General features: G+C 44.9%; 2 protein-coding genes across 3 annotated transcripts; both read left to right on the top strand.

The window, feature by feature from the left end:
• Positions 1-3,286: 3,286 nt before the first annotated feature.
• Positions 3,287-12,748, top strand: LOC144111259 (uncharacterized). Of its 2 annotated transcripts, none has more exons than XM_077644489.1 (8): positions 3,287-3,742; positions 5,524-5,723; positions 5,800-5,826; positions 6,776-6,838; positions 6,941-7,012; positions 7,209-7,283; positions 7,798-7,860; positions 8,370-12,748. In XM_077644489.1, the coding sequence occupies exons 1-8, from the start codon at positions 3,501-3,503 to the stop codon at positions 10,631-10,633; spliced, it is 3,006 nt and encodes a 1,001-aa protein (XP_077500615.1). In that variant the 5' UTR covers positions 3,287-3,500; the 3' UTR covers positions 10,634-12,748. The 2 variants fall into 2 exon arrangements, with proteins under 2 accessions (XP_077500615.1, XP_077500616.1); XM_077644490.1 differs by having other exon boundaries at positions 7,778-7,860; positions 8,370-8,455.
• Positions 11,127-20,129, top strand: LOC144109748 (serine/threonine-protein kinase PLK1-like). Its single transcript, XM_077642543.1, has 5 exons — positions 11,127-11,150; positions 13,413-13,529; positions 14,063-14,376; positions 18,967-19,166; positions 20,026-20,129. The coding sequence occupies exons 1-5, from the start codon at positions 11,127-11,129 to the stop codon at positions 20,127-20,129; spliced, it is 759 nt and encodes a 252-aa protein (XP_077498669.1).
• The last annotated feature ends 1,484 nt before the right edge of the window (positions 20,130-21,613 follow it).

Below are 21,613 nucleotides of genomic sequence, written 5' to 3'. Positions count from 1 at the left end.
GTAACAATGCTGTTCTCCTGCAATTTCCTGAATAGGGAGCCTCCTTACTGTGTTTTGGCGCTAACAAACCTTATTGTGTGGCTGCCGGAGGGAGGGGGGGGGCGCTTTTGGGTGTTGCCTTTCAACCTACTTCGTTTCCGCTCCACAATCTCGAGCAAAAAAAGAAAAACAGAACTCGCTTTCCGAATACAGCCCAAGCTAGAAAATAGGAGAGAAACAGCTCAAGTCCGTGCAAGTTCTCAGTAAAACCCAGGGTACATGAACACAGACAACCAAGGGGTTAGTGGTAGAGTGTAGTAGCGACAAAGTATTCGGAAGCCAGATGGAGTCACGTATCGCTAGTTAAGTTTAGCGCCAATTTCAAATGTCCGCAGTAAATATATACACAACTTTCAGAGCCTCTAAAACGCAAACACTACGCTGGATATGGATAAAAATTGTGGCTGGATGATCAAAAATAAAAATGGGAGGAAACTTTGCGGACGAAATTCTGATATCTGGCTTAGTTTTTTCACGACACGACATGAAAAACTGACATTTCTAAAAGTGCTGTTTCTGAATATTTACCTCTGTTTTGTAAAAAAAAACGAAACTTAAAAAAATATTATCGGCCCACAACATTTCCTCTATCCAGTAAAAAAGAAAACGCTGCCACAGACCTCATGAAAATCGAGCCAGATTATGACACGCTAGAGCTTCTGAAAGTTCTCATATATTTCCTATGGACACTGCCTCTGGTGAACCCTCTTAAAGACGCTAGCTACTGCCCTCAGTCACCCCTGATGAAGGAGCTTAGTCGGCTTCGAAACGTTGGGTTAAAATTAAATTTTTTGTTGGAGATGTGCAGTTTCTTATAAGTCCTCAAACCCAACAAGCAGACAGGAAAATCTGTCAAAATTATGCTTAGTTTTCATACCGCGTATATAGTGTTATGCCTATAAAAGCGGTCTTCTAACTCAAAAAGCATATCTTTAAAAATTGTGTAATGTGTGAGGCCAAACACCCTAGGCATGTAGCCGTTAGGCCTACCTTTCGAGACGTTTTAGACTTGAGCGGTACCGTAATGTCTCCACTCTACCGCTGAGAATCAAATCTCGTTGTTTAATTCCTTTTGGTGAAGACGGCTCTTGTAGTAATCAGGATACGGTTGCTTTCTCGTTGGGAGTCCAGACTGCGGGTGGCTTTTATCAACCAAGATCGTTAGCGCAACTCTTAAGTCAAACGATCATAAAACAGTTGGACAATGTATCTTTATGCAAAGCAAGGTTTTGTACTAAGAGACCGGTTAACCTGAAGAGCGCCGTGAGGAAAGGGACTAAAAGAAGATAGGGGTGTGTTAGTGTACAGCACCGGAATAATTTGTACCTTTTGGGACCCGTATTGGTTAGAGGATAGATTTGGCTTATTCTGAATCTTGCTATTCTTAAAGGCAAGGAGGCTAAGGCAAAGAGGGTGAACAGTTTTTTCAGGAATCTTTAACAGGCACCGCCGTCGCTTAGCACATGTTCGCTGTTTGCGTTTCGCCTCGATTGAAACGCGGCTGCTGCAGCCGGATTCGAACCCGCGTACCCCGGCTCCGCAGAAGGGCGCTATAACCAAAGAGCCACCGAGGCGAGTTTCTCGTTTCGGAGGCGGACTCGTCATGTAGCTCGTCATGTGGACCGCACGACTACGACTGTGTAAAACCGGGATAACTCGGTTACAGATGTGGTGTTATTGTGTAAAGTTGTCATTTTAAAGTCATACTGCTCAGTTTATTTGTTAATGCGATTCTCCTCTTTTCTGACGTCCGCTAATATACACGCATTTCTGTGGCAATAACAGGCATCTACATTAGAAACATACCTTTGAATCATACCTTTTAAACATACCTGCTTTCAGCTTGTATTCGTCCCAGATGCCATGAATTTCGTGCTCCGGTCTAATTTGAGCACTTCCCTCGAGGGAAGGAATCCACTGCCGGAGTCTTTCAGTCACACAGTGCCACAGCATTCGCCCCTCATTTGTATGTCCATGCAACAAGGCTGGCATTACTTTTTCAGGGCGGATTTGCGTACGTCTACGAGTTCGTGGACAAAAAGGCGAACGTGGTGTACGCAGGCAAAATCATCCCCAAGAAGCATCTTACATCGGACATTCTCTGGCAATATGTGAGTTCCTATATCACTGGGCTTCGTCTATTCTCTTTCTTTTTTTTTGTAGAAATTTTCTTAATTAGACGCTGAGGTAAAAAAAATGCTTTTGTGGCTTTTAGACCGCGGGCTCTACTCCTCGGGCTACAACATCCCGTTTCGATGTCGATGAGGCAATGACCTTTAATGCCTCATGAGGTCAAACCGAAGTTCACAGCTCGGTGGTATGTCCCATGCTCTAGTATTATGACCATGGGATCACATGCCTATTGGGTACCTCACGTTGACATTTTATTTAACACAGTGGAGACCATGCTTAACAGATCTTTCGCTCGTATAACAAAGTTCAAGCCATGTTGAACCCCACCCATTTTTTTCTGGCGACGCCGGTGTAGCGAGGCGGGCACACGCACCGAATCACATGAAAACGAAAGTAACGAAGGTCGTGATGCGGCATAGGATTCGCGCGCAATTTCAAAATGAGTTGCGCCATCTAGCGAAGTCAAAACAAAGCTCGCGTGATCGCTGATTGGTTGTTGTCTCCCCAACCTCGCCCTCCAACAATGTTTGCACTGCCCTCGTTTTCGTCAAAATGACGAGTCGTCAAAGCCAGCCAGTTCCAAACCCAAAAGCTTCGCGGAATTGGGCCTTGCGGCCGAATTCTATTGTGATACATTATCCACTTTCGATTTCGAGTCCAGTTAGTGATCGCCAATTGGTCACTGTTGTTCAGTCCAGTGTTCCTCTATATGCTCCCGGGAGCATATCTAGGAACACTAGTTCAGTCATGCTGCTAGCGCTTTCAAGCATCAGTGGAGAACAACCGAACCATTTTCGCTGATATGGTGAGGTCCGGTCTCATATGAGCCAATGGTCACTTCTAAGGACGCTTGAAAGACGCGTCAACATCACAGAACAGTGACTATCGCGATAGGAGCAAATGTATTAGATATGGATGGTGGGTTCTTATAGATTATGGCTACTGTGTGTCGATTTCTGGCCTTTTCTAAAACTTATCATACCTCCATTTTCGTCAAAAGTAACAGCTTGGTCCTTTCATGCCTTAACATAAGGAGACTGCAATCTCTCCATGTCCTTTTAATGCTGCTGCCAATTTTCGTGGAACTTTCTATCTGAAGATGAGGGCAGTGCTGTGGCATGTTGCAAGTTGCGCGTCCGCGCCGTAAGTGTCGCCACGGTCGGAACGATTGCAGCGATCCTGGTATCTGGCAGCAAACGCGGCTGGAGTCAAGCCTAATAAAAAGTAAAATTTCTCGACCATAGTAGACAACACAAACATGCTTATGAATGAAAATATAACCAGTCGTAAGCATTAAAAATAGTATATCAAAGAAATAAATTGCGAAAATGACACAACGCGTCTGCGCCGCCAGTGCCGCCGCGGGCAACGCTGCAGCGCAGTGGCAGCAGACGACAGCGACCGGCGCAAGCATAGCGAAACTACGCGAGCGACTGCCGACGCGACGTGCGCACTGGACCAGCGTGATTACCGTCCTCAGCGTCATGTCGCATATGTATTGTTGCGCGAAGTGGTGCAGCACATCCGGCAAGAGTGGAGAACATCTCTTCAGATTACCTTCTGACCACAGGTATTTATGAATTCACTGACTATCGTATCCCTCTTTGCATAGCCGTTGGCGACCGTTGTGCCTTTGTTTTGACCGCCCTTGGTCGTTACCATTTGAAATTGCCGACGGAATAGAACTAGTTTTACCTGGCGCTGTTTACTGCAGTGGCTTTGGTTTTGCGAGATGAGTTTGATAAGTACGTTTAAGGACATTAAAGCAAAATTAAGGGAAGGTGCTGCAGTTTGAGATGGCCCAACAGCCGTTGCCTCTCGTAAGCGTGGGACCGTTAGTTACCTTGCTTGCTTGTTCGCATGTGTGTGTGTGTGTGTCTGACTCACTGACTTTTCTCGCTGCCTTTAAAAGCTTATTCCCCGCAGATTCCGGTGCCCTCAGAGTGTATTTTAAATATGAATATTCTAACTTCTGTGCCTATAGCGTCGTCAGCGGAGTAATTGTAATGCTCAGTTTGGCTGTTTCTTTACGGAGTTCAGCGCGCTTGAATATTATTTCTTGCGTGTTCGTGCATGGTTTCTGCAGCAGTGATGCACGTCACATAAATTATCGAGCTGTTCAGACTAACACCACTAGTGTTGGACACCGCGCTGAAAGTCCATTGCACGCCGTGAGCCGCATATAGAAAGTCCGCCGGTCTTGTTTTCCTTACTTTTACCGGAGCTTTCCCTCGCGATATCCGCGCTCAACCACCCATGTACTCCGTGGAAGCGTTTCTCGAAACTATTGCCTACCGTAGTGCTGCCGCTCCAGCATTGTAAATTTCGCTCCACACTCCACCCCGGCTGTCCTCTACGCTGCTCGCTCGCGGGGCGCACGACTGACCTTGGAGGGCTCTGAACTCTCCGCATTATTCCCATCTCCTCACATATGTCTCTTATCTCGCGCCTTGTCCTTGACAGCTTTTGGGAAGCTCGCAAATAGTTTCGCCTAGTACGCCGGAAACGCTCGTTTCCGGCGGGTGGGTGAGGGGAAGGCGAAGGTCGCTTTCTTCTTGTCTGTGTCTTTTTTGGGACATTTCCCTTGCTTAAGCACTTTTTTCCCCTTCTTCTGGACCCATGCTATTTGCCTGCACCTTCAGTTTCTTGAAAGAGCAGTGTTTCCTGTTGATGTTCTGCTCACATCCCTTTCACACTTCCCATTTGATCACAGTGAAAGCAAAAGATGAAAAACTGTGCCTACTGGTTCATTTACCTGCTGTTCTTAATCCAGACTTCAAATTTGTGGGCAAGCAGCTGTCTGCCATAGCATAGCTACATTGGCACTTGTGTTTAATGGAGGAATTAGAAAAGAACGAATCATGGGTGGTGGTTAGTATGCAGTTACCTAGAGAAAAGTGTGAGTGGAATAATTGCTATGATCAGATAGAGCTTAAGTCTGCAGTGAAGCTCTGTCCCCATTTCTATCTGCTGCACAAAATTATGCCGCACCCAAAAAGCAGTTGGAACAAAGAACTAGTTATTGTTACCTAAACCAAAAGCAGATCACAAAAGAAAACATAAGCTCAAGAATTTTAAAGGTTCTGGCTTGTCGATCATAGCCAGACATTAAAAAGGTGATTTCATTCATCGTTTCGATTGGCCAGCATAGCAATAGACTAGCAGGCTGTGGCACATTGTTACAAACTGCTGTCTTATTTTGCTTGCATCCTGCCACAGTTGTTTTCACGCATATATGTTATATAATGTTCGTACCCCTTTGCTGTGTAAGGAGATGCTAATAAGCATTCCTGAAGTGAGGTATGCAAACCTTTAAAATGTATGAAATCATGTTATTTGGCTGTTTTTCAGATTCTCCATTTGGCTGAAATATGCCAATAGGCTTGAACTCCTGGAGACACCAAGGGAAAAGGTCTACAAAACATACAGGCTCTGCTCAAAGCACTTCACGAGGGATTGCTTCACTAGTGATGCCTGCACAAGGCTCACGCATGAAGCAGTCCCTTCCGTGAAGGTGCATGAGCCTCGTCTGAGAGCCTTGGTGCACCCGGGTAAGCAAAATTCCTCTCCCAGTAAATTCTTCCCAAGCTTGATCCCTCAGTGTATCCTGTGGCTTTTTTGTTGCAGATTTCTATGAAGGAGGTGCGGCACAAGGTGAGGGCACTATTTTCAGAAAAACCCATCCTGTAAATGTAAGACCTAAGGGAACAATTGCATTCATAGAGGCTAACTGCAAACATCACTTCCCGGGCACAAAACTTTCCTGCTTCAATGTCATGTGGCCATTGTTTCAGTTGCATCAGACTGCAGTTGTGTACCATGTTGTAGCTTAAATTTCTCTTAACCATATTAACAATCAGATGCTGGATAGTGCACTCCAGCAGCAGTGAGGAAAATAATTTTTACAACTCTATGTTTAGTATTCTTGTCATTATTACTTACTGTTCGCTGCGGTGAATAGAGGGCAGACTGCGCGAATTCACTCCAAAATAGCACACAGGGTCAAGAAAGAACACACACACGCACAAACTGCCAGCAGCTTATTGTGACACACGAGGCGGTAATTATACATGAAGTGGCCGCATATTGTGCAAGCATGGAGGTTAAACATTTTACCGGTTTCTAAGGTAAAAATGGTTCTTTGAGGAGCAACCCGCCAGGATATTTAGCGATGCACATGTCACTTAGGCTATCTGATTTCTTCCTGAATGATTTCGGGAATAAGTTTGCAAGCATTCATAGTGGTGACATTGCACGCTTCATAGATAGGTTTGCAGTTTGATTTGTATTTCCTACAATGCACATCAAGTGAATTTATGGCCTCGTGGTTCACAGTAAAGTGTTCGTTTGTGTGTTTTCATTCTTCTTCCTGTGTGCTGCTGTGCTATTTTGTATGTCGCGGTATATTGATCGCACAAATTTTTCCTTTTTAATCGTAACTGCCTACAAACTCACAAAAACGATTTAAGCCCAATTTAAGATCACACTAACTCCCAGCAAGAGAAACCGTTCCAAATAGAACATCAAGGCCATACTGTGCACTGAGCAGAAGGTGCTGCTATGCAGAGCTTGATTGGCTATCTTTTTTTCCTTGTTCGCATAGGCATTGAATCCGCTTCACCACTACAGTCCACTGCTGCACCAGTGGAAGTCATGCTTGGTCACGGTAAGTCTTCCTGCAATCTTGCATAGGAAAACATTCCTAATGTCTCACTACACCAGTTGGTTTGTTTTCCTTGGGAGTAACTAAGTGGTACCTATATTTCAGACTACTTGCCGTTGCCATCAACACTTGGGCTAGGCACAATTGCTGGTGCAGATTCTGCTGTCCATGACACAGGTAGGTGCACTAAGTCAGGATCTGTTTTACATTACAGCTTGAAATGAAGAACTTTTCATTTGGTTCAGGCTAACCCTGTAATGCAGTATTACTTATGCTGAGGGCTCTGTCATAGCACAAAAAAATAAACATATGTAATTACTTTGCTGGCTGATTTCTTTAGATTGGGAGTGTCTAAGCGGTCGTTTAATTGCAGACGACCCACACTCTTCACGTGCCCCGCAGCTCACTGATGTGCAGACTACGCCCCCTCCCCCAGCTGACGAAGAAGGTAGGTGCAATGCACTAATAGTGCAGTGATAATCTATGAAAATTCAACAATAGACTGCAGCACTATTGCTGCAGATTTGCACGTAATAAATTAACCCTCTGCAATAGCAGCAGTGTGCAATTATGTCGTGGTGTGCAATAATTAGGTGCACGTCGGCACATCTTACTGTACCACTACTTCGGATGCCAGACATTTGTTTCAGAAGAGAAGAAACAAGTGTTAACTTTATGCTCACCAACTAGTATTTCATATATTTTTCTGTGTGCATATGTATGAATGCATTGTTTACGTGGTGGACCCCTGTGTTATCTGTACAGAATTATATTTACAGGTAATTTTTCATTCAGCTCAATGAAAACATTGGATAGCCTTCTCAGGTACTTGTTCTTAAAATTGCTTCACTAGCCTGTTGCTTACCATTCACATACACGCTGCGTAGCCAGGCTAAAAATGTGCACCTGAGAATTAAAATACTTGGTTGAAGCCTCCCACAGTGTGTTTATTTATTTGACAGGTGCTGCCCAAAGCACACCCATCAGAGTGATTGCATCAGCATCATGGGACTCACCTGATTATGGTAAGTACTCAAGAAAACATTAGAATTTATTGCAAACTACAACCTTCCACTTCAATGAAAAAGTATGCATCGGTAACCTTGATATATTCATGATGGGTATCGGCAGGCCCGTAACAGCGTGTAGGTATCGCTTTACTGCACATAAATATTTCTGGTTTTTTCCATTTGCTTAACTCAAGCTTGTCATGAAAAATTGCTCTGAATATTAAGCAGGCAAAACACATGGATAACAATGAGATCCATTAACTATTACCCTGTCTGTATTACGAGCAACTAGTTTCCATTTAAGCGAGGCGTAAAGTTGGTCGCCAGAAAAAACTGTCCCTATCAGCGAGGATCATATTAACGGGGCACGACTGTATTCATCATTTCACACAAAAACATTGCCCTGCAAGTTTGGCAACCTGTAGCCCTGTGACTGCACCCTAATCTTGATTTTGTGAGGGATGTAGATGTAGGTCTCGCTCTGAGGCAAACATAAATATGCTTTTTTTATATATTTTTTGCAGCTGAAGCTGGTCCTAGTGGCCTCAGCGGTGCCAAAGAGAGTGTCAGACAGCCAGTGATGACACCAGCATCAGGAACGCCCAAGAGTCGGCGGAGGAAGGGCGCAGTTGTGTACACCCCTCGCACCAAAAAGCGCTTCGAGAAGTTGCATTCTCGAAGCGACAGGTACCGAAAGGCACTGAGTCGGATTAGGAAAAGGCACGACACAAGGCGAGTAACGCAGCAGGAGGCTCTCAACAAGCTTGAACCGCATTTGCCACAAGACCTTTTTGAATTGGTTAAAGCTCAAATCAGGCTCTGCTCATTTCCGAAATCCAAAAAGCACTGGTCAAAACAAATTAAACAATTCGCTCTCAATTTGTTCTTTCACTCTCCAAAAGCTTATCGCTTCCTCAGAGAAAAGCTCCATTTGCCACATGTGAGGACGCTAAGGCGCTGGCTGGCAGACATCCCAATGACACCTGGTATCATTCCAGGTGCCATGGATGCAATAGAATCAATTACAAAAGATTGGCCACTACAAGACAAAGCATGCTGTCTTTTATTCGATGAAATATCCTTGAAAAAAAATTTGATGTATGATCAATCAAAAGATATTGTAATTGGCTTCACAGATGATGGGAATACTAGGACTTCTCGTGTGGCAAACATAGCCCTTGTTATGGCGGTGTCTGGCATATCAAGAAGTTGGATGCAGCCAGTAGCCTTTGCAGCGTCCCACAATGCAACTTCAGTTCTTGCAATGCGCAAGCTGCTATTAGATTTAATTCAGCAGCTTCAAACCAAAGGTCTTCTGGTGAAAGCGGTCATTTGTGATCAAGGGTCGAACAATGTGAGTCTGTCAAGAATGCTCATCCATTCTATCCATGAACCATATTTTGTTGTCAACAACCGCAAAATATACTTCATGTTTGACACCCCACACCTAATCAAATGCACAAGAAATAATTTGCGACGACATAAGCTCACCATTGGCTCTGAGGTTGTTGACTGGACACACATCGAAACCCTTTACAAAAAAACTCGTCACATTGATCGGGCCTCCAAAACACCAGTTGAGCATCTCAAAAGCAGATTGGCAAAAAAACTAAAAGAGCAACACATCTACAGGATGCCCTTTGCTGACATGAGAGTGAAGTACGCCACACAAGTGTTCAGCGAATCCGTATCTGTGGCACTCCTCACTCTCATTGCCATTCAAGAGCTTCCTGTTGATGCAAAATTTACAGCAGAGTTCACGGAAAGGATGGATAAGCTTTTTGACTGCCTGAACAGTTCGGCCCTGAAAAAGCAGGACGACAAGTTGCGGTACGCAATGACAGAAGGCTCGGAACATCATGTCTTCCTTGAGTCGTGCATAGATTGGATCGCCCAATGGCATTTTGGTGGTCCTCTGGACAAGCAACCACACACCATCAAAGGTTGGCACATTACAATCAAAGCCTTACTTCTGCTGTGGACAGATCTAAAGGCAGATTTCGATTACACTCATCTTTTCACTCGTCGGTTGCAGCAGGATCCGTTGGAAAATTTTTTTGCAATAGTTCGTCAAAAACATGGCTGCAATGAGACACCTAATGTGTACCAATTCGTGGCTGCTGTAAAACATATTTGGATTGGCCAACTTTTCAAACTTTCGCAAGGAAACTGCGAAGTGACAACACATGCGTTCCTCACCAACTTGGAGAGTGTTTCTGCAGTATTGTCACCAAGCAGCACTCCAAGCACAAGCCACAGCAGGCAGCAAGGCTCAGGTTCATCTGACTTGCAGGCGTCTTCACAAGATGCCCCTGACATAGTATACGAAAATGTTGTGTACCATGTCGCTGGCACTCTTGTGAAGAGCTTTCTTGACCAGAGAACCACAGAATGCACATGTGAGGGAACACTCCTTGCAGCAGACGGTGGCTCTCTCCATGGACGACACCAATTTTTTGCACTACTCAAGGAGAATGGTGTTCCCGAGCACCTTTTCCAGTCAATTGCCGCAACTTCTGAGGCATGTCTAAATTATATAAAGAAATTGGATTCGGCCTTCAGAAAAGAAATCTCTTGCTGTGCTCATTTGTCCAATGTGTCCAGGAATCTTGTTGAGAGGATGCCTAACCAGCAAGCTGTTTTCTGTTCATTAGGCTGCAAAATTAAATTCCTTAAATTATTCTGCCGCACAAGGCTGCATTGGCACCTTTCCTTTTTAAACAGGAGCATGACGTCAAAAACAAAACAGAGTGCTCCCGCCAGAAAGAGGCGCAAATTAGCCAGCTAAATTCATGAGGCACTGTGTTAGGATATTATTGTATTTGGATTTTTAATGCTGCCTACTTACTACACATGTGCTCTCTCTTTAACTTTTTGTTGTACTATTTATTTTTTATGTATATAAGTATTTATGTACCTGTTTATCCGTAATTCTGCTCCGATTGCACATATACTGTACTGACTGCTTTTGCTCCTGCTGCGTTACTTCTTTTACAAAGTACAAGTTTGCCTTCTAGAAGCCTTGTGTGCCTTGTTAGTATGAGCATTGCTATGACCATTGGTTCTCAAATTAATATTGCTGAATGCTAACCACTTACAAGAGGTGCTAGGGAAACCGTTTTGTTTTGGCTTCTCTTTCTTCCTGCGTGACAAGTATACAGGCTCAGTGCCCTTCAAGGAATGCCAGAATTCAGTTAATGACTGGCTGTATGCTAACCATAGTTCTTATGATCAGTAACAGTGCCATTTGTGCAAAAAGTAAATTTGTGAAGCACACCATAATGTTGAAGCATACATCGATTCAGGTGCTCGCAAAAACCAAAAAGTGCTCTGCGGAACCCAGGAGTTCTTGTGGTATATAACTTGTCAACCTCTGGTCATGGCTTGCCCTCTGTTATGCTGCTGGGAAAATTGGTGATAGCTACAGTTCATTTCATACATAAGGTACAACACAGTGAAATGTACGAAAGTAATCAGCAAGGAAAAATGAAGGGAGGTATGTTATTCCGTGCTTGTTTTGTGGCCGAGTGGTCTGAGGATTGACAAAGCAACAGCGTGTCGTCAGCAATAACAGTGCATTTAATCAAGCTCATGACAAATGCGTCATGTAGTAAGCCTGTAGGCAAAGCATTCACCATGTTTCGCTCACCACAAGGAACGCACTACTTTTTGGTCATGGATGCAGGCAGCGCAAACAAGAGCGCTAGCTTTGACAGCATTGCACCTGATGTATGAAACAGAGAGCAGAACCCACAGGCAGCAAACGCGGACTGGCTCAGGTGCTCGGCTCTGTAACATTTAAGAGGGGTGTACGCATAAGATGAAAAATGTTTGACATGTTTGCTGGTGTCCAATACAAGCGTGCTCGAAATATGCTGCGGTGCTATTTGTAGTTGCTTTTTTTTTCCTTCTGGAAGTTGTAGCGTTTGGGGTTTCACCTTTTGGAGCAACACATGGGTCATGAGGGGCACAATAGCAGCGGCCGGCGCATTACGCTGAACTGTGTGGCGTCCATAAGCGTTTGCAGATACTGTACAGTACACGGACCACTTGCAATTTACCATTCAGTAATATAATAACTGGACATTGTGGTAGATGCAGTATAACGCCACATAGAGAAACATTACTGGCCTGTTACGAGCCCTGTGCGTTTTCATTTCTCAGATGAGTTATTTATACGCACGCATATTTTGTTACACCCCAATGTGTCATCGCAAGCTGAATTAATGACCTCCAATTACTGTTCGTCACCAGCCACGGCCACAACTGTTCAGAGAATTTTCATAAAGTCGCTTCTCCACACAATTCTCGGCCTGCCCTGGTTGCATCTTCCTCCCCTTGGTATCTACAAAACAAAGAAACCAAAATAGGGCATGGCAGACGAGCTGTGTCCTAAAGCATGCAAGCCTGTAACTCATCTGCCAAGAGCTAAACGTGCCCAAGGTTACCTAAGTTCTTTTCATGGCATCTGTTTACTAAGTTATAGCACTGCAGCATATTATGTTGTCCTTAGTCTGATGCAACGAGTGAAAGGCTGAAACTTTTCGCTGCCCTTCTCTGTATGTGTGTATGCATAGCCACAGACAGATACATTTCAATACATCTCGGATGTTGTACTTCACTGCTGTTCATCTGAACCTGCACAAAAGCATATGCTACATGAATGTAGCACATGCTTATATGTACCGGACCTACCTTGATAGTACCTTACCTCTTTGTACCCTGTATATATTCTCTGTGCACTCGCTCATGTGTTCTAGGTTTCCATAATGGAATTTATTAATTTTGATTTTTAGAACGATTGTCACTGATATTGCAATGCCCAAGATGCCTAAAATCACTTTTGTACATCGATTGTCACTACTGATGTTTCCTTTAATAAACTGTTCTTTGGAGAAAACTATTTACGTTTTTGGTACTCGAGCGAGCGCCCTAAGCAGCTGCTAATCAGCCGCGCTGGCCGCGCCGCTCGCCACCATGCACCGTGCTGCCTCAACAGACACATCGAAATGCAAAAGCGGGTAAGCAGATGTCGTAAGTACTTAGGAAATCAAGCGGGAATGCAGCGCGGGAGCAGCAAGTCACCAGTATTTACGAAGCTTGCATCGAGCTAGCGGCCGCCAGCACCACGAACGCGCGAGCAACCGCCCGCAACCAGCCGAATAAACAAACGCCGCCATATTGGATTTTTCTGGATTGGCTTGGCTGAGCTTGTTTCAAAAAGTTTTGAGCAATTTATGCCTTTACCGCCAACTCCCAGGCACCGCCACCGTCGCATTTCAAAATCGTCCCCATTGGCTCTACGGGAATGTCACACCCTTGATGAGGGTCACAAGCAGAGGACAAAACTTACACCTCATTCCGGTAAACATATATTAGTAGAGCCGTATATTGCAAGATTTCGTTCTAATGGCCGATTGTCTTTGCCATCGCAGTGTTTTTTTTTCATTTTCATCGTAAGGGTTCATAATTATAACTACCAGCGGCTTAAGTCAACCACTTTTGCTTATTTTGCTTACGATTAATACAACGTTTTGCGAGATTACAAATTAATTTGTTGTCTACAGCTCGAAGAGGAAATCAACATCCACAGTACCCTGTGCCACGAGAACGTCGTTCGCTTTTACGGCCACTTTGAGGACGCCAAGAACGTCAACATCATCTTGGAGCTGTGCACAAGACAGGTGTGTTAACATTCCGGCTCCTCTGTGGTTCCCGTTTCCACTTATTTTCTTTGTATTTATTGGAAAACGTTCCTAATGTTCTTGAGGTTCGTTTTTCTTTCGTTTAATTGTGCTCATGGTCCCAAAACAACTCAGGCTATGAAGGACGCTGTAGCGGAGGCCTCCGGAATAATTTAGACGACCTTGGATTAGGTTACTCGATCATGCATTTGGTTGTTCATTTCTTTCGGCAATTTTTGCGAGATAGGGCACGTCGCGTTCTCCAATCCTAATTTAAGGCATAGCCAAAATTTAAAAGGGATTTTATTGCTTTCAAAACGGTCCTTTAATATTGTGATGCCTTCATGTGGGCACTGTTTCTTGCAGCAAGAAAAACAATTAACTGAATTAAGCCTTCTCCAGACTGGAGTGCGCCAAAGTCGTCATGTCCCAGTCTAAAACATGAAGGAATCCGATTTTTTTTTGTGATGTTCTTTGGAGTGTCTGACCTTCAAAGTTCTTCCCCAAGCTTCATTAACGCATTTATTTTCCAGTCTCTGGAGGAGATGCACCGGCCCAGAGGGTGGCGGTCCGAATCCGAAGTGCGGTATTTAATGCGCAAGCTGCTCCGCGCCTGCGAGTACCTGGTGCAGGAGCACGTAATCCACCGAGACCTGAAGCCCGGAAACCTGCTCCTCACCCAACACTCGCAACTCAAGGTGGCCGTCTTCGGACTCGCCACCCAAGTCCCCTACTTGTGGCAACTCAAGAGGTCCATCTGCGGCACCACCAACTACATGGCCCCCGAGATGCTGACCCAGAAGGGCTACAGCTACGCAGCGGACATCTGGGCCGTCGGGTGCATCATGTGAGTCTCACCTGATGATTGCGCAAAACTGTGTGCAACTGTTTACAAGTTGATGCTTACGAAGACAGCTCGGTGCACATCGCACAGGTGCACCCGTCCGTAAATGTATAAGAGGGAGCGTTTAATGTCGGAAATGTGAATATAAAAACTGGCATATCCTCGCCTATCTTGCCTTGTGGGAACAATAACGAGGGAATAAAGTATGACCGTGGCATTAATATTTTAAACGGGCGAAGCAAATCAGGCCAGAGTTGAGGGCGGTGGTTAGTTGTGTGCAAACTTCGTAGCCCTGCTCGAAGTCGGGTTATGTCGAGTTGAATATGTGAATTTTACGATTGAACTAGACGCTTTATACAACTGGTTGATATAATTACAGCAAATTGCAGGCGCCAGAATTTTTCGTATTTCAACTAGTCACCGTATCCCGCAGAGTTGAATTGCGCTTGTTGATTCGAGTATGTTGACAGGCACGCTTTTAACGCGACAAACACTTGCGGATATCTCTGATATATATCATGACCCTTATTTTTTGTTCTTTTTGATCTTTCATGGTGGTTTACTTTCCGTTTGCGAGAAAACCTTTGAATCAGTAAATGAGGCGCTCATTATCCTAGAGACGTAAAACAGCGCAGACTGTGCGAGACAAATAATTAAAATTACTTCCAAATGTACTTCTTCCTTCTTTCCTATCTCATCCAGTTAGGGCTGTTTCTAACAACAATCAGCTTACGCCACTAGCCCAAACTATTCTTTGCATCCCTCATTGCCACAAACTTGCCGCGCAGTCGTCTGCAAAGTCCTTGCGCTGAAGAGGGTTTGCCAGTGACAGTGTCCTTAGGAAATACATGGGAAATTTCAGAAGCTGTAGCGGGTCTAAAAATGGCTCGATTTTGATAAAGTCTGTGGCAGCGTTTTCTCCTTTAATGGATGAAGGAAATGTTGCAGACAGATATTATTTTTTAAGTTTCATTTTTTTTTCAAATCAGAGATAAATATACAGAAAATTTGCACTTTTTAGATATGTCGGTCGTTATGTCATCTCGTGAAAAAACTAAGCCAAATATCAAAATATCGTCCACAAGATTTCCTCTCTTGTTCTGTCTTGATTGTCAAGCCGCAATTTTCATTCATATCGAGTCTAGTATTTGCCTTTTACAGGCTAATAATAATAATAATAATTGTTTTTTTGGGGGGAAAGGAAATGGCGCAGTATCTGTCTCATATATCGTTGGACACCTGAACCGCGCCGTAAGGGAAGGGATAAAGGAGGGAGTGAAAGAAGAAAAGAAGAGAGAGGTGCCGTAGTGGAGGGCTCCGGAATAATTTCGACCACCTGGGGATCTTTAACGTGCACTGACATCGCACAGCACACGGGCGCCTTAGCGTTTTTCCTCCATAAAAACGCAGCCGCCGCTTTTACAGGCTCTTAAAGTTGTGTTATGTATTTTCTGTGGGGGTTTGAAATTCGCGCCATATTTATCTAGCGCGACGTGGCTCCATCTGGCGTCAGAATATTTAGTCACTACTACACTCAACCACCAGCCTCTTAGTTGTCTGTGTTCGTGCGCGCAGGTTTATGATCAGAACTTGGACAGACCTGAGCTTTTTCTTTCCTTTGTTCTTGCTTGGGCTGTATTCGGAAAAGATTTCTGCGTTTCTTTCTTGCTCGAGCTTTTGGTGCGGAAAGGAAGTGGAATGCAAGGCCACACCCAAAAGTGCCCACCCCCCCTCCCTTCCCGGCAGACACGCAAATAAGGCATTGTTAGTGCCAAAACAAAGGATGGGGGCTCCCTGTTTAGGACAGTGTGGGGGAACAGCATTGTTCCTTGCCCAGCGCAAGGGCGCAGTGACCCAGGTGTCTATAAAATTGAAGAATGAAGCTGCAAATATTCCTCATAGGAGGGCTTCGAGCCGATAGCGGCCAGCGCTTACATGAACCCACACGGCTGGTTGTTTGAACACCGGTACTGGTACGCACGCCGAGCTGGGAGTCGACGGGTCGGGTCCATTCAATTCCGCCGTAAAGGGGTAGGTGACTAAACTTGACCCTGAACCGATGTGCTTGTAAACGCTGTTGGGTCGAAAAGTATGATTATTGAGAGGGAAGGGGATAAATGCGAACTTCCTTTCCACGTGCGCCGTCGCACCGCCGATACAGCGATGGCGTGCCTTAATCTTGCAGGCTGTTACTGCTTACTCGACGCTTGGTGTCGCTACAGCTGAACCGGTCTCGAATCACTAAAATCGAGTTCATGTAAACACGCAGTGGTTGAGTTGGATTGACCATGCTCAAACCATGTGTCGGACCGGCATCGAAACATCTGCTCTCTAACGAATCTTTGCTTGAGCGTCGCTCTTTTTCCCCAATTCTCCTCGCGACCAGGCATATCTCTGCCAGAAAGTTCGCGTTATCAGTGCAGGTGCTGTCCACTCTACGCGGGTAAACATGGTTGCACCTTATCTGCAAAAAGGAGCTCAAGGATTACCGAGCCCCCTACTCTAAAATAGACATCTCTGTGGTGTAAATAGCGTGATGTCAAAAGTTCATGGCCTGGCTAGCAAAATTATCCAGTTTTGCTCTTGAACCGGTTTCCCATGTGTCAAGCGTGTTCCAACCGTCTTTATTCTCCCAATTAGATACGCCTCGGTATGCGCAACACCTAGTCGCACCTGCTGCACTATGCTTCCTAAATTCGAATATTTCAATCAGAAAAACGCTCGGAAGGGGAGCCGTATATACATATATAAAATATATAATACAGAAAAATATATAATATATAAAATAAATAAAAGAACGTAAAGAAGGAAGAGCTCATTATGAGACTTTCCCGGCAGCCATAGTAGGTGTGCAAGTTTCGCTTTCAAACCCCTGACGTCATGACAATTAAGGTGCGCCGCCGTTTTTGTGTTCAGGAAGAGCACACGCGGTTGGCATGGCTGCATTAGCCATCTTCTATTAACTTGCAATTTTTATTATATTTAACAATCAACCGCTACTAGCAACTTTGTCCAGAACAGTTTGTAGTCGCTTGTGCAATGAAGAAATTCGCGTTCAAAGTAACCACGAATAGCAACAGAACGATATCGGTGCTTTTGCAAACCACACATCTCACCATTTTACCCAAGTCTGATTTGTTCCGTGGTGAAATTATAAGCAGTGAAGGAGACATGAAAAGAAGTATTTCAGCAGTAATTTAGTTACTGAAGTGACTATCGCCCATAAATAAACTGAAGATGTCGGCGACGCGTATAGCAACAAACGTGATCGGTGGTCATCGAAGAGGAACCTTCAAGATAAGGCGCTAAAAACAATTACATCAACCCAGAATAATGTCAAAATAGTTGCGTCTGGCTGCATTCCTTCTAGATAACACTGATCGCATCTCGCATAACAAAGTGATATTCCCGCGCGCCAACGGTTTTGAAGTCAAGCAAACAAGTAGTAGAACAGTATCGCGGCACTCCTTTTGTCATAGAAGCATCGGCCGGATGCTTAAAAAATGTAAGGTCAACAGCAGCAAAGACAATGCAAACTAAGCACTGGTAGTGTAAACAATGAGAGCGCAAAAAGGTTTTATCAGATGCCGCGTCGTTGAATCGGCGTCCACACTCGTACACGGTCACCAGGCTTGTATTGCGTGTGGCGACGGAGGAATACGCGGAATATATAGCCGGCCAAAGTGCGGGAAGGGGAGGTGTTCCTAAGGTGTGTGAAAAGATGACTTACACTCATCTGTTCTTGCTAGGCTAAACCAACACTGCTTCTAACTACAGGCTGTACACCTTACCCTATCATTGTAAATGTATTTTCGCAGAAAAGATGCGAGGGAGCTTAGGGGGACCCAAACCAGAAAACGTACATTTCCTTGTGGCAGCTGAGTGGTGGGTTACTGGAAAAATGTCTATTCTGTGACCACCACCCCTTGAGACGGGTTATTCTTTCGTGCTTCCGTCTCCCTGCTTTGGCAGGATATACACAGAAAGTTCTCGGCCCTACTTTTTGTTCGCGGAAGAACTAATACTTGCGTGTCGCGGTCGAGGAGACGTCGCGGTAGAATTTACACACCTGGAGGGGTAATAGAAGCTCCCTCCTTTTTGTGGTAATTAAGTGCTGCCATCTATCGACAGAAAAAGTTCAAATGTGAGTTGCCTCGTAGCTGGTGAGGCCTCTTAATTTGGAATTCGCTGACGCCGGCCACCAGACGCCAAATGGCGTTAAATAATTTGTCGAGAAAGTACGGTTGAAAACCTGAAGGTGTAATTCTCATTTACGCAACCGGGTATATGTATCTTCCAGGCAGGAAAGTAACGATTGGTGCAGTGGAAATATTATCCATAAAATTGCTATAAGCTTCCTCTTCATGTTAAAAAAATCAGATCATGCACTTCACGTTCAAAACCAGGCACTTACGTGCATCACGAACGTCGTTTGCCCACAGTTACGTTACCATTTTCTGGCGCTTGGCCGGTAGGGGTGTCGTAGCATGGCTGTGCCCGCACTGCTTCAAGCTGTGTCGTGTTGTGACGTTGGCCGCCACAGACTGCGCGGATTACAGCGGACACTGACAGACCGCAAACTGCTTTACGCAGGTACAAGCTGCTAGTGGGGCGTCCCCCATTCGATTCGCCGTTGAACGCGGATACCGTGGTCAGAATCAAGATGAATAGATTCAAGATCCTCTCGACTGTCTCCCCCGAAGCGAGCGCCCTCATGCGGTGGATTCTCCAACCGGAGCCCGCTAGGCGGCCGAGCATCGAAGCCATCATGTACCACGAGTTCATGATGAAAGGTACGCTTCATCTTGCATCTCTGTCTGTGTCTCTATGGGCTGTACTGTTTCAATCACGGTTCGTTTTTATTTTTTCAACGCAAAATCGCTATAAGTTACGTTCGGCGAAAAGGCCGAGCTTATTGCCACAGTAATTTGGGATTGTTCGGCAGAGGTCGTGTACGTGCGGAGGCCTGTGCGTGCGGTCACCACGTGCACGTGACACTATGTAAAAGCGCAACTTTATGCACCGATCATTATTTACTCTTGTGGCAGCAAATTGGAGAGAACACAAAATTTAGCGTCGAAATAACACGAAACGAAACAGTGTCTTCCTACAGGTCGTTGCCAGAATGACAAATTTCTCTTTTCGCGCGTAAGAAGTGATCCGGCCCGTACCAACCCCGAGCAAAGCAGCCCGTTGTCTGTTGCCTTGTCTGTTCCCAGCTGGCCTAGCGCGAGCGCTCCGTCTCTCGGCACTGCCGGCTCATTGTCGTCTTCCATGTAGCACGAAATGTGCTTTCGCACTGATTCGAATGAATCATTCATTATGGTTGTAGCTTTTCAGACATGTGTACAACATCTTAAGCACTTGACACAGTGGAAAGGAACTCTCAGTGTTCAGAAACATCAGCTCATGGATTGCGTGGAAGAACGTTCTGCAAGGGCATTCATTCCTGAGATTTTTTATTTTTTTTCGTGCTAGCACCTATTATTTGCGTTCACATTTTCGAGGTTTTCTTCTTTGACTACGAATAGCAAAGTGCGGGTCTCAAAAGGTCCGCGACTTCTTCTCTCCAGAAGTGTTAATCACCCAGAGTAGTTTAAGGCATTGATCTTTCTCCACAGCCCCTGAATGTTTTTCGCCCTCTCCTTCCAGGGCTGCTTCCTCCACACCTGCCTGCCTCATACGAAGGCACTCAGCACCGCCTAGGACTCAACCGACCGGAGACACGGGTCCGAGAAATACGAAGGTTACGCTAAAGTGGACTGCGTCTACGATTCAAAACGCCCACATGGAAACGGCTGCGCTTATTCAGAGCTTAGGCAGCGACCAAGTTTTGCTTTTCTCCTTTTTTTACCGGTGTTGTAACCATTGTTTTTTTTTCACAGTACAAGGTTTAGGAAGCTTTTATTTTCATTCAAGCGCTAAAGCATCTTTTTTCTTGTTGAAATGCACTGTTAATTCTTTGTCATTCGAGCACATGTATACAGATGATATTTTTGACAATGCCTCTGTCGCTACTGCCAAGGCTGCCAGTGGGCTCCAATGGTGGATTCCAGTTAATTATTTCTGATGTGTGCTACAGCTGTAATGCGATTTTAACTTTCGTACCGTGAACTTCTCAATAAATATTTGTACTCTGTTTCGTGTGTCCGTTTGCCCTTCCTGCAGCTGTTGGACGAATACTCTTTATGGTCTCCTAGAGTAAAAAAAAGAAGAAACGATGGTAGGAGGCAGCCCTTTAAAACCATACAAACCGCGGAATTTCCATTCGAAACATTGTTATCCCATGCGGCCACTTAGTGGAGGTTATCAGATGGTAGCGCCAATTACGACCAGTGCAGCCAGGTTCGAGTTGTACCCTATGAATTTTGTTTAACTTGTTATAAGTTTTTTAATCCAGCACGCCCTTTTACTAGGCCCTATAGCAGGTGGGCACGGACAATTTGCACACTCAGTCCCAAGCTAGATCGAGGGAAGTGTCAAACGCAATAACACGGCGTCAAAGAGTGCAGAGTGCATGGTGAGTGCAGAGTTATAAATAAGAAACTGTGAGACCATGGTGAATAGAGGTAAATATATACGCAAAGACTCAGGGCGCGAAAAATTATAAGGCGATTAGTAAAAATATGAACAATATAGAGTAATTTAGTATGCATAGAGACTTTTCTATTTTGCTTGGTAGTTTTCGCATGACATCTGGTGCGCCGTTTTGGGGCGCAAAGTCCAGATACAACACTCTGCGCCCGGATCACTTGGAGATATAAGTGGATCAGAAAAACGACCAGGTTTTCGCCGTGTTTCTGGACCCAGATAGTATGGCGGCAGCTATGACAATAATGCATATTATGGGCACACTGTGTAGATAGTCAATTCCACTCTTCTGTCTTCGGGCCTTGCAATTTATGCTTCGATAAGTTTTCACGTGTTTTATTCCACGCAGGCAGCAGCAGATGAAAGGGGATAGCCCCCTACTTCCATGGTCGGGTATAGTCCCATCTCTCCATTATCAAACGGTTCCCTGCGTTGTTACGCTAGGCGGATCATGAGAATCTCACGACTGCATTGGCCGAACGCAGGTTCCTTGACGATGAGAGAACTTTGTGCTTGAGTTGAATCTGACTATAGTCATATACAAATCAAGAATTAAGCGGCAAGTTCCCCTTAAAGGAGTCCCTCCAACCACTCAGGTCGACCAATTTACCCCTTTGACCTACTTTCTTTTTCTCCCCCTTGCGAGATT

This window comes from Amblyomma americanum, chromosome 11, assembly GCF_052857255.1.
Source record: "Amblyomma americanum isolate KBUSLIRL-KWMA chromosome 11, ASM5285725v1, whole genome shotgun sequence".
Lineage (NCBI taxonomy): Eukaryota > Metazoa > Arthropoda > Arachnida > Ixodida > Ixodidae > Amblyomma > Amblyomma americanum.
This window is presented reverse-complemented; position numbering and strand designations above follow the sequence as displayed.